General features: G+C 37.2%; 1 protein-coding gene across 1 annotated transcript in view; it reads left to right on the top strand.

Moving 5' to 3' along the window:
- The first annotated feature begins 210 nt into the window (after positions 1–210).
- The window catches only part of LOC126335320 (uncharacterized), a 40150-nt gene continuing 26516 nt past the window's right edge, over positions 211–13844 (top strand). The window contains exons 1-4 of the mRNA XM_049998477.1: positions 211–448; positions 9671–9788; positions 12952–13085; positions 13388–13484. Coding sequence (XP_049854434.1) covers positions 239–448; positions 9671–9788; positions 12952–13085; positions 13388–13484 — 559 coding nt within the window. The 5' untranslated portion in view covers positions 211–238. The remainder of the gene's footprint in view (positions 449–9670; positions 9789–12951; positions 13086–13387; positions 13485–13844) is intronic.

Genomic DNA, 13844 nt, shown 5'->3' with positions numbered 1-13844 from the left:
AGCAAAATCTTTCTTAACATATGAAAAAAAAATGCACATTTTGTTTGGAGTTTGCTACTACAGGTTGATGCATGAGCTTGCACCTGTTTACACAGGCACAGCTGTGTGAACAATGAGCATTTAATTAAGTGCAGATGTTCAAACAGATGGGAAAAGGTGTGTCTTTGCACTTCTATGATCATTATTTGTCTCACAGTTGGTATGTCTCTCTATAAGAGACATCAGATCACAGCAAGACATGCAGAACTCCAAGATGATCACTGCAACATTGGTTCTTCTCACTGCAGTGGCTGCTACTGCCTTTGATATTTTGCCAAAGGAGTTGGGGAACTTCCATTTGGGCCAAGCTGCTTTTCTTGAGGTTTTCCAGTCCGAGCAGGCAACAGAGAACTATGCTGACCAGTTCACCCTGTATATCTCCAACTTCAATCCTCTTTCTCTCGCACAGGTAAACTCCAAAACATAGCTTTATTACTAAGTTCTGACTGTGTCAGTTTATATAGGATGGAAAGTAATTACTTAAACTGATAACAATCTTATAATGATTACAGTGTTAGAAAGTAATTACTTTAATTGATAACAATCTTACAATGAGTGCAGTTTTGCAGTATTATATGTGCTGCAATGATGTAACAAGTGTATTAAGGAAGAACACACAATGTGTTTCCTTCCTAACTTTCCATTAAAAGAATTTCACGTAACTGCATTTAAAAAGGTACATTCTCAAATTTTGCAGTTTTCACAGTGATTAAATGAGTGTCGTGATAACATTTTTCATTTTACTGAAAATTAGTTGCCTTGCAAAAACGTAGTACTTTCAGTACAATCAGGGCTCCTGTCACATTAATAAACCTTGTGGCTGTCAAATAGCTAACATCTTTCTTCATGTTCAGCACACACCTGTCTTCTATACCAACATGCATACTCCACAAACCACCATAAGGTGCACAGTGGTGGGTATCTTGTACCACAGCTAATCATTCCTTTTCTTGTTCTACATGTAAATGAAGTGAGTGAAAAATGGCTGTTAGTGTGCCTCTGTATGAACCATAATTTCTCTTATCTTGTCTTCACAGTCCTTACACTGAGATGCAAGTTGGTAGCTGTGGAATTGTTCTATAGCCAGTCACAGAAGCCAGTTCTCGTAACTTTCTTTGTAGTGTTTTGCGAAAGAAAGTTGTATAGCCTCCATGGCTTCCCATATGAGTTCATGGGCCAATTCCATATACGCATATGCTGAGCAAAAATAATAGTAACAAAATTTAGCAGCATGCCTCTGTATTGTTTTGATGTCTCCCTTTTGTCCAAACTTGTAAGCAATATGCAAGAATGGGTTGCGCAAGTGTTCAAAATGGCTCTGAGCACTATGGGACTCAACTGCTGTGGTCATTAGTCCCCTAGAATTTAGAACTACTTAAACCTAACTAACCTAAGGACATCACACACATCCATGCCCGAGGCAGGATTCGAACCTGCGACCGTAGCAGTCGCACGGTTCCGGACTGCGTGCCTAGAACCGCTGCACAAGTGTTCTATATGTGGTCTCCATTATAGATGAGCTACAGTTTCCTAGAATTCTCACAGTAAATCAAACCACTAATCTTACTTGTTCATTCAATGTCATATTTTGCAGTGTTATCCTCAGATATTTAATCAGTGTGGCCGTGTCATGTAGCATACTGCTAATACTTCATTCAAACTCTTGGGTCCTTTACTGTTCATGTTGTATATTAATGGTCTTATGGACAATATTCCCCCCCCATGAACCATGGACCTTGCCGTTGGTGGGGAGGCTTGCGTGCCTCAGCGATACAGATGGCCGTACCGTAGGTACAACCACAACGGAGGGGTATCTGTTGAGAGGCCAGACAAACGTGTGGTTCCTGAAGAGGGGCAGCAGCCTTTTCAGTAGTTGCGGGGGCAACAGTCTGGATGATTGACTGATCTGGCCTTGCAACATTAACCAAAACGGCGTTGCTGTGCTGGTACTGCGAACGGCTGAAAGCAAGGGGAAACTACAGCCGTAATTTTTCCCAAGGACATGCAGCTTTACTGTATGATTAAATGATGATGGCATCCTCTTGGGTAAAATATTCCGGAGGTAAAATAGTCCCCCATTCAGATCTCCGGGCGGGGATTACTCAGGAGGATGTCGTTATCAGGAGAAAGAAAACTGGCGTTCTACGGATTGGAGCGTGGAATGTCAGATCCCTTAATCGGGCAGGTAGGTTAGAAAATTTAAAAAGGGAAATGGATAGGTTAAAGTTAGATATAGTGGGAATTAGTGAAGTTTGGTGGCAGGAGGAAAAAGACTTCTGGTCAGGTGATTGCAGGGTTATAAATACAAAATCAAATAGGGGTAATGCAGGAGTAGGTTTAATAATGAATAGGAAAATAGGAATGCGGGTAAGCTACTACAAACAGCATAGTGAACGCATTATTGTGGCCAAGATAGACACGAAGCCCACACCTACTACAATAGTACAAGTTTATATGCCAACTAGCTCTGCAGATGACGAAGAAATTGAAGAAATGTACGATGAAATAAAAGAAATTATTCAGATAGTGAAGGGAGACGAAAATTTAATAGTAATGGGTGACTGGAATTCGAGTGTAGGAAAAGGGAGAGAAGGAAACATAGTAGGTGAATATGGATTGGGGCTAAGAAATGAAAGAGGAAGCCGCCTAGTAGAATTTTGTACAGAGCACAACTTAGTCATAGGTAACACTTGGTTTAAGAATCATGAAAGAAGGTTGTATACGTGGAAGAACCCTGGAGATACTAAAAGGTATCAGATAGATTATATAATGGTAAGACAGAGATTTAGGAACCAGGTTTTAAGTTGTAAGACACTTCCAGGGGCAGATGTGGACTCTGACCACAATCTATTGGTTATGACCTGTAGATTAAAACTGAAGAAACTGCAAAAATGTGGGAAATTAAGGAGATGGGACCTGGATAAACTGAAAGAACCAGAGGTTGTACAGAGTTTCAGGGAGAGCATTAGGGAACAATTGACAGGAATAGGGGAAAGAAATACAGTAGAAGAAGAATGGGTAGCTCTGAGGGATGAAGTAGTGAAGGCGGCAGAGGATAAAGTAGGTAAAAAGACGAGGGCTGCTAGAAATCCTTGGGTAACAGAAGAAATATTGAATTTAATTGATGAAAGGAGAAAATATAAAAATGCAGTAAATGAAGCAGGCAAAAAGGAATACAAACGTCTCAAAAATGAGATCGACAGGAAGTGCAAAATGGCTAAACAGGGATGGCTAGAGGACAAATGTACGGATGTAGAAGCTTATCTCACTAGGGGTAAGATAGATACTGCCTACAGGAAAATTAAAGAGACCTTTGGAGAGAAGAGAACCGCGTGTATGAATATCAAGAGCTCAGATGGCAACCCAGTTCTAAGCAAAGAAGGGAAGGCAGAAAGGTGGAAGGAGTATATAGAAGGTTTATACAAGTGTGATGTACTTGAGGACAATATTATGGTAATGGAAGAGGATGTAGATGAAGACGAAATGGGTGATACGATACTGCGTGAAGAGTTTGACAGAGCACTGAAAGACCTGAGTCGAAACAAGGCCCCCGGAGTAGACAACATTCCATTAGAACTACTGACGGCTTTGGGAGAGGCAGTCATGACAAAACTCTACCAGCTGGTGAGCAAGATGTATGAGACAGGCGAAATACCCTCAGACTTCAAGAAGAATATAATAATTCCAATCCCAAAGAAAGCAGGTGCTGACAGATGTGAAAATTACCAAACTATCAGTTTAATAAGTCACAGCTGCAAAATACTAACGCGAATTCTTTACAGACGAATGGAAAAACTGGTAGATGCGGACCTCGGGGAGGATCAGTTTGGATTCCGTCGAAATGTTGGAACACGTGAGGCAATACTGACCTTACAACTTATCTTAGAAGAAAGATTAAGAAAAGGCAAACCTACGTTTCTAGCATTTGTAGACTTATAGAAAGCTTTTGACAATGTTGACTGGAATAGTCTTTTTCAAATTCTAAAGGTGGCAGGTGTAAAATACAGGGAGCTAAAGGCTATTTACAATTTGTACAGAAACCAGATGGCAGTCATAAGAGTCGAGGGGCATGAAAGGGAAGCAGTGGTTGGGAAAGGAGTGAGACAGGGTTGTAGCCTCTCCCCGATGTTATTCAATCTGTATATTGAGCAAGCAGTAAAGGAAACAAAAGAAAAATTTGGAGTAGGTATTAAAATTCATGGAGACGAAGTAAAAACTTTGAGGTTCACCGATGACATTGTAATTCTGTCAGAGACGGCAAAGGACTTGGAAGAGCAGTTGAATGGAATGGACAGTGTCTTGAAAGGAGGATATAAGATGAACATCAACAAAAGCAAAACGAGGATAATGGAATGTAGTCCAATTAAATCGGGTGATGCTGAGGGAATTAGATTAGGAAATGAGACACTTAAAGTAGTAAAGGAGTTTTGCTATTTAGGAAGTAAAATAACTGATGATGGTCGAAGTAGAGAGGATATAAAATGTAGACTGGCAATGGCAAGGAAAGCGTTTCTGAAGAAGAGAAATTTGTTAACATCGAATATAGATTTAAGTGTCAGGAAGTCATTTCTGAAAATATTTGTTTGGAGTGTAGCCATGTATGGAAGTGAAACATGGACGATAACTAGTTTGGACAAGAAGAGAATAGAAGCTTTCGAAATGTGGTGCTACAGAAGGATACTGAAGATAAGGTGGATAGATCACGTAACTAATGAGGAGGTATTGAATAGGATTGGGGAGAAGAGACGTTTGTGGCACAACTTGACTAGAAGAAGGGATCGGTTGGTAGGACATGTTTTGAGGCATCAAGGGATCACAAATTTAGCATTGGAGGGCAGTGTGGAGGGTAAAAATCGTAGAGGGAGACCGAAAGATGAGTACACTAAGCAGATTCAGAAGGATGTAGGTTGCAGTAGGTACTGGGAGATGAAGAAGCTTGCACAGGATAGAGTAGCACGGAGAGCTGCATCAAACCAGTCTCAGGACTGAAGACCACAACAACAACAACAACATGGACAATATTAATAGCAACTTCAGACTTTTTGCAATGAAGAACAATCTGAATGAAGCAGTTCAAATATTCAGTCAGATCTTGATAAGATTTCAAAATGGTGCACTGAGAGACAACATGCCTTCAATGTTCAAATGTAAAATTGTGTACTTTACAAAATGAAAATCTAAGTATCCTATGAATATAATATTAATGAGTCACATTTGGAATCTGTAAACTCATACAAATACTTGGGTGTAACGCTTAGCAGGGACATGAAGTGGAATGATCACATAGTCTCAGCTGTGGGTAAAGCAGACAGCAGACTTTGGTTTATTGATAGAATGCTGCGGAAACATAATCAGTCTACAATTTCAAGAACTGGCTTTAAATACTTGCTCTAGGAATACATTATAACCTCTTATGTATCATTCCCAGAGGGATCATGAGGATAAGATTACATTAATTAGAGCATGCATAGTGGCATTTGAACAATCATTTTTCCCACACTTCATATGTGAATGCAACAGGAAAAAGCCCTAATAACTAGTCCACAGCTTGTGGTCGTGCGGTAGTGTTCTCGCTTCCTGCACCCAGGTTCCCGGGGTTCGATTCCCGGCGGAATCAGGGATTTTCTCTGTCTCGTGCTGGCTGTGTGTTGTGTGATGTCCTTAGGTTAATTCGGTTTAAGTAGTTCTAAGTTCTAGGGGACTGATGATCATAGATGTTAAGTCCCATAGTGCTCAGAGCCATTTGAACCATTTTTGAACCCTAATAACTGGTACAGTGGGATGTTCCCTGTGCCATGCACTTCACAATGGTTTGCAGAGTATAACTGTATATGTAGATGTAGATTTAGAACAAGCTGCCACCCATCACATCAATCAAAAATTATGCACGACTTATCCTCTATCCTACTACATTCATTTAAGAACAACATCTTCCCATAAACTTCAGCACCACCAGAAAAAAATCTATCCCTCAGACTGTTTATGTATATAGAGAACATGAGCTGACCTATGACACTTCACAGGGCCACTCCTGATGAAACCTGTATCTTTTATGAATACTTGCTATCCAGAACTATGTATCAGTTACATATCTGAGAACCTACTCACTAGGCTCAGACTTTCATTAACAGTCTACTGTGGGGCATTGTGTCAAATACTATCCAGGAATCTAGGAATATGGAATATGCAGTTCACAGGATATTGTGTAAGAAAATGGCAAGCGAGTTTTGTATGAATGTTACTTTCTAAATTCATGCTGATTTGCGGGCAGACAGTTTTCATTTGTGGGCAGACAATTATCTGTCTCAAGGAAATTCATTATGTGCAAATTCAGAATTTGCTTCAAGAATTCTGCAGCAAACTGACATTAAGGACATAGGTTTGTAATTTTGTGGGTCCGTTCACTTACCCTGATTGTATAAGTGTATTTTTTTCCATTTGTTTGGGACTTTGTGTTGGGCAGGAGATTTATGATAAATGCATGCTAAGTAAGGGGTCAGTGCCGAAGCATACTCTCTGTAAAACTGAACTGAGATTTCATCTGGACCTGTAAACTTATCTGTTTTCAACTCTTTTACTTGTGTCTCAATTCCAGGATGCATATATCTATGTCCTACATATGAGAGTCTATACAATGATCTGTATGATCTTCCTGTATAAATGAGCTTTTAAATGCAAAATGTGAAACATCAGCTTTCCTTATGCTGTCTACAACCACATCAGATTGGCAACTGAGTGACTGGGTAGATCAAAGTTCTTCTTTTGAAATATCTTGGAATATGTTTGAAGGTCCTTGAATTTCTTACTTTTATAAAGTAAAACTGAAACTGAAAACTCACCTGTCATATGAAATGAGTACATGCTATTTTAGTATCAGTAATGCCTTTGGAATTCAGTGGATACATTTTTCAAAGTAGCTGTATTCAAATAGTAATGAAATATCCTTTTAAGCACCAAAATTTTTTTGGTGAATCCCTTTATACTTCCTCACATATATATTATGAACCAAGTAATCCAGTTCCTGAGCCATGGTTCACAGTACCTATCTAACAACTTCCAGGGGCAACAGTTTTTTTTTTTTTTTGCAATATTTCAAGTTATTTTTGGCCAAACTAAAAATTTTGAAATTCTCTCATAATCTAGTCATTAAGAGGTACATTCTTAGGTTAAATATTTAATCCAATAAGACAAGTATTAACGTTAGAAACTGGGTATATATCTTGAGGCAGTGTAATTCATGGTGTGCAAATTACTCCAATTATATTCAGTATTTGAGAAAGAGGCACTTAGTCACTTCCAGCAAACTTTAAACATAATTTCAAACTTTTTAAAAACTTTTTCTTACTTGCATGCTTAACATACATTTTTTAACAAATTAACTCCTTTGTAAGGTAATCAGGCATTTCAAGCTGTTTCACGCATGTGATCTGGTATACCATATTTTGAGAAGATCTACATTGACATACATACTCCACAAGCTTGCAATGGTGGGTGGGAGAGGGTAACTTGTACTGCTACAAATCATTCTCTTTCCTGTTCCACTCACAAATGGATCAAGGGAAAAATGACCGTCCAAAGGTGTCCATATGACTCTAATTTATCTTGTCTTCACAACCCTTATGCAAGATGTACTTTGGAGGCAGTAGAATCATTTTGAATTCAGCTGCAAATACTGGGTCTCTAAACTTTCTCAGTAATTTTGTGAAAAGAGCATTATCTTCCATCCAGGAACTCCCATTTGAGTTCCTGAAGCATCTCCATAGTGTTTGTATGTTGACCGAACCTATCAGTTACAAATGTAGCAGCACCTCTGATTTCCTTCAATGTCTTCCTTCAACTTGACCTGGTGAGGATCCAAAACACTTGAACAGTACTCAAGAGTGGGTCACACAAGTATTCTTTACAGGTGAGAATTCTCCCAATAAACCAAAGTTTACCTTCCCTACTACCACCCTTACATGTTCATAATATTTCATAGCGCTTTTCTACATTACATCCATATATTTAATCAACACTGTAGCAAGCTGCACTCCACTATACTATTTTTAAACATCACAGTATTGTTTTTTCTACTCAGCTGCATTAGCTTAATATTTTTATACATTTTGAGCACTCTGTTATTCATCACACCAAATAGAAATTGTGTGTAAGTCATCCTGTATCCTCCCACAGACATTCAATGATGACCTTTTTCATACACTACAATGTAATCAGCAAATTGTTGCAGACTGCTGACTACCCTATCCACCAGGTTGCTTATGCGTATAGAGAACAATAGTGGTCCTGTCACACTTCCTTTTGGGGGCACTCCTAATGACACTGCTTCCCTGATGAACATTCATCACCCATGACAACATACTGGGTTCTTTCATTTAAGAAGTCTTTGAGCCACTCACAAATCTGAGAATCTATTTTGTATGATCAGACCTTCATTAAGAGTCTCCTGTGGAGCACAGTATTAAATTCTTTCTCAAAATCTAGGAGTATGGGATCATACTGGATCTTTATGTATCCAGTCTGACATGACTGGAATCTGCTTTTAATGCCAATGATTTCCTAAACCATATTATTCATGGTAATGTGTCGTGTTTTTTGGCGTTTCCATATTTTTGTCCAACTTCTATACTTTTATTATTCTTTTATGACTGTTTGTGTGTAGCTGCTGATTATCACTCTTTATCTCACTTTAGATTCCGGTTACACAATTTCCACATCACTGATAAATCTCCCATACAAAAATAATGCTGATTTGTTATCAGTTGCAAATATTACATTATTTGTGCAACACATCTTTCCATATACCAAAAATATCATACTTTAAATGTTCCTTTGTACATAGGAATTGCTTTGGTAGCTCACTTTTACTTTTGAGTTTACCTGAAACTTGCTCATCAACCTTACTATCGATCTGCTGCACAGTCCCTACATCTACAGCTACAGACATACTCTTTTAAACACTGTGAAATGCATGTTGAGGGCATCTCTCATTTTACCAGTTAAGAGGGCTTCCTTCCTGTTCCATTTACATATTTAGTGCAGGAAGAATGATTGCTTCAATGCCTTTGAATGTACAGTAGTTAGTGACATTCTTGTCTTCATGATCCCTATGGGAGGAATTTATGGGGGATCAGAGTATAATCCTAGATCCACCACTCGGTACAGATTCTTTAAACTTTTTAAATTGCTTTAAACTTTTTAAATTGGTACTAACAGTATAGTTGGTGTCTATCTTCAAATGTACATCATATTATATTCCTTTTTTTTCTACCAATGTAGGTAACTTCCTATAATAAAGTATTAAAGCTGCAACAAACATGGTAGCTACATTTAATTGATTTTCTGTGAACTTCATATTCGTTTCAGCAGTTAATCATAAATTCATGACACAGTATTTAACAAACTGTATCAATTCTAAAATAAAAAATGATGGAAACATGATTTTATGACAGATTCATTGCCCCTAACTATTTCAAGAACTGTATTATTTCTTTGTAAAGAAACACTGAGAGAAATATTAAATATCAATGAAGAAATTCTATTTATCAGTTTTTGTTAATGTGTAAATTCATATTTGCTGTAATCCACTTAACGGTGATTTTGTTTCAGCCAAGTTTGCTTTTTTAATTTACAGAAAGATTATATTTACTACATCAAGTCTCCTGGGAGTCAGTTAAATGATGTCAACAACTGGGTGCCAACAAAAATAGACCAAGAAAACTATTGGCCAAATGATCTCTATTTTATGAGCAGTGAGTACCCCTTCAAATAGTATTAATTCAAGGTTACCAAATTTACTCACCTTTTCTGGTGCATTAATGATGCAAAGGTAATACATATTATTTTCTAACTACCATACACATATTTCCTCACCTGCAGTAATGTTGAACTTTAACTGTATAAATTACAAATGCATAAATACGGTAAGGAAACCTCTGGCAGAATTTGAATAATTTAGGAGTGAAGGAGATAACTCACCTAACAGTGGAATCATTGAGATGTCAACAGCAACAGCAACAGCAATAAAGCTTTTCTAGCCTTCGGATGAATCCTTTGATGAACAATTGAAATCTGACTATCTATCACCATGCCTGCAATTAGGGACATTCTACCCACAATCAAGCCCAATCCTCCTAAAATGATATTCTGGCATACATTCAACCCACACAACACCCTTGTCCACATCTATGTCACTGCCACCCCCAAATCTTTGGCACAGGATGAAAGACGTAGGTGCAGGATGTGCCCGATTCACCCATCCAAGACATCCTACTTTACTAATGTTAGTGATTAACTTACAAATGAATTAACGTGTTAAATATTTGATGTCAAATTTGTAAAACCTGATTTAAGAAAAGTTAGTTTCTCACACATCTCAATGTTTATGACATCATATCTTCTAACCTATATGTCAAATAATAATATAAATTTTGATGATCATCCAGTGGAATATGTGGACACTGTCTGTAAAAAATGTTGCAAATGATAATAAAGAAGTAATAAATCAAAATGGCATGTTTGATGCTGAAGTTTCACTGCATGAATAGTGAAAATGTTGTAAAGAATCAACATTCTTCTTTTATTACTTTGTGGGGGGGTGTCAATGAGAATTTTTTTAAGGCTTGAAATTATGTGCAATGTTTGTTGGAAACTGTGATATTGTTATGCAGAAATTACAGCTGAACTAGTGAAAAGATTTTTTATTTTTTATTTTTTATTTTACTGATGACAGTATCGGCGTGTTTTGCAGGTAATTTCCAGTTCTCTTCAAAATCCAGTTTTTATTCAATACTTGCTGATGGATTATACCTGAGGGCCAATAAGTGTCTAACACATGAAGGTCCTACTGTATTCCCTGGATTAATGGATTTATGGTGCATAATTTTAGAGAGTCTTTAAAAAAAGTTATGAGATATATACTTAATCTTTTACTGACCTTGTCTGCCACATCCTTTGCCTTTATATAAGTCTGCTTGTGTCTGTATATGTGCAGATGGATATGTGTGTGTGTGTGTGAGAGTGTATACCTGTCCTTTTTTCCCCCTAAGGTAAGACTCCACTCCCGGGATTGGAATGACTCCTTACCCTCTCCCTTAAAACCCACATCCTTTCATCTTTCCCTCTTCTTCCCTCTTTCCTGATGAAGCAACTCTGGGTTGTGAAAGCTTGAATTTTGTGTGTGTGTTTGTGTTTGTTTGTGTGTCTAAATAATTATTACATACACCCAACAATTAAAGAAGCATGGTATGTCCTACTGAATTAGAATGTTTCGTACCCATAAGATTTCAATGTTATAAGATGTGAGGTTTTGATACTTTGCTACAGAAGAGCTAAGCAAACATGTATTAAGATATGAGGTGTGGCTGTAAAATAATGAGACTATTACTGTAAAGCATTTTATTTCAAAAACATACGTATTGAGTTATTGTCACCCTCAATATATTCTGCATCTCTTTCCATGCCATGCTCTATGCAGATTTTACATTTGTGGAAACAGTGTTGGAAGTCTTTTTCTGTGAATTCCTTGATGATGTGTGCCACTTTTTCTTTCACTATTTCAATCAATTGAAATCTTCTATTTCAAATTTAACATTGGGAATAAATAAGAATCACATGGTGCTAGATCAGGAAAATAAGATAGGTTGTCTAATATTGGGCTGCTGTACTTTGCTAGAAACATCTTAACAGACAGTACAGTATGAGCTGGTGCATTACCTTTATGGAGAACCTGTGACTTGTTCTTTCAAGATATGGTTTTTTTTTCTTTTTTTCATAGAATTGAGCAAGAACCTCAAGGTTGTAATGCTGATTAACTGTTTGATCTTCAGGAACCCAGTGAAGGTAAATAGTTCCAAGAATATCAGGGGGGTGGGGAATCGCTTTGAATCGCGATTTGCTCATTTGAATTTCTTTCATGCTCATTGAAGTTGGACCCTTCCAATGCATGGATAGGGATTTGGTTTCTGGATCATAAGTGAAAAACAAAGATTCATCACATATTATCACACTTTCCAAGAAACTATGATCATTTCCAAGGTATTCAAAGTGTGCAAACATTTTCACAAGCTTGTTTTCATTCACTCATAAGGCTTTTCAGCACCAGTCTAGCCATGCCTTGTATGGGGCTTTCAACACTGTAGGAAAATACAGGTTGCTACTTTACCATAAAGAAGACACATCAAGTTGAAGACAGTCACATTTAAGAGACACTTACATATAGCTTTTGGCCACAGCCTTCATCTGTAAAAGAGACACACACACCATTCACATGTATAAGTAAGCAGACTTCACGCATACACAACCACCAACTCCAGTATCTCAGGCAGCCTGATAGGTAGCAATCTGTCTTTTCCTACATTCTTGATATTCCTACCTGGAGTTTTCATTGTTGCATGGGACTTTTCACCCTATGTGGGACACATTTCCTAAAATGTGGAAACAAGTAAGTAAAATCTGACAATTTTTGAATTATGAGCTATTGCTATCTTAATGATGAGATGGTTGTAGCATTTTCATTTTTGTCCATTATTTCTAGGGCTTTCTGTAGAAAATCATAGACGGCACTAGTTGTAGATTTATTTTTTCTGAAAACATTCTGGGTACTAGTGAGGATTTTGTTATGGTCAAAAAACTTAATTAACATGTTATAGATTACTATTCCACTACCTGTGGTCAGTGGTGAAAACAATATCTAGAAACATAAGAAACAAAGAGAAAATTTATTTCAGAATGTCATTTTACTCACCTTTGTCTCTGTTTCTCCCAAATATGAATCAATTGACATAGCACCCTCCAATATTTCTTGGTGAAAATGAACAAATAAATGTAAGATCCACAAATAATAGGAAAATTTATCCTAATATTAAACATTTTAGCCTATTTTATCTACACTGTGTTCTTTTCAATGTACTACAGGTTCTATAGCGGGTCGTGAGGGAATAATTTGGACATCAGGTTTTCTTGTACCCACCAAAACGAAAGGTTGTTTGAACATCTACTTCACTGATCAAGAGCCATTTGATGGACCATATAATATTGCTTCATTAGATGTAAGTTGAATGTACTATTATCATTATCAAAATATTACAAAAATTGGCTGAAGTGACACAAATGTTTAGTGTACTTATTACTTGGTAGTAATTGTACCTAATGTACAGAAATTCTGTTTAAAGTAAAAGGTGAACAGTTGATAGCGTGAAGTTAAATTTCATTATTACGGAAGTATTTATATACTAGTAATAACTTCGAGTTACTGAATTATGTAAAAGATTAGCAGAATAAGTTGTTTATATTTTAGAAATGTAATGCATGAGTAGTAGGTGCTCCATACATAATTTCTTTGTGTTAATAGGATCAAGACTATTCTTACCATCGAGTAATTTGGAGAGATGTTAATGGTGATGGCCTTTCAGATGCTGTGACTGCTCGTTTCCACACTGGACTCTTAGGTATGCTTCAGTTTCCTTTGAAACATTGGCATTTGTTTCAATAGTATAAATTAGAATATTACTTTAGTACTGCTGGCTGGTACTTACTTTCAGGAAGCTATGGTACTGCCAATAGGCTCATTACTAGTTTTCAGGACTAATTATTCCATTTTCACGGAGGACTAAGGGGTGTGTTGAGTTAAAAAAAAATAATAAAAAATAAAAAAATAAATAAAAAAAATTACGCCTCTTGGACCCGAATATGAGAGACACTCACCTGTACTGAGGAAGAGTTCCCAAAACTACTTAGTGTTTCATTATAACTTTATATGTGCCTCTTAATACACTTTGCTTCCTGGAGATAGGTAATGACCAGCAATT

The sequence above is a fragment of the Schistocerca gregaria genome, chromosome 2 (genome assembly GCF_023897955.1).
Source record: "Schistocerca gregaria isolate iqSchGreg1 chromosome 2, iqSchGreg1.2, whole genome shotgun sequence".
NCBI lineage: Eukaryota > Metazoa > Arthropoda > Insecta > Orthoptera > Acrididae > Schistocerca > Schistocerca gregaria.
This window is presented reverse-complemented; position numbering and strand designations above follow the sequence as displayed.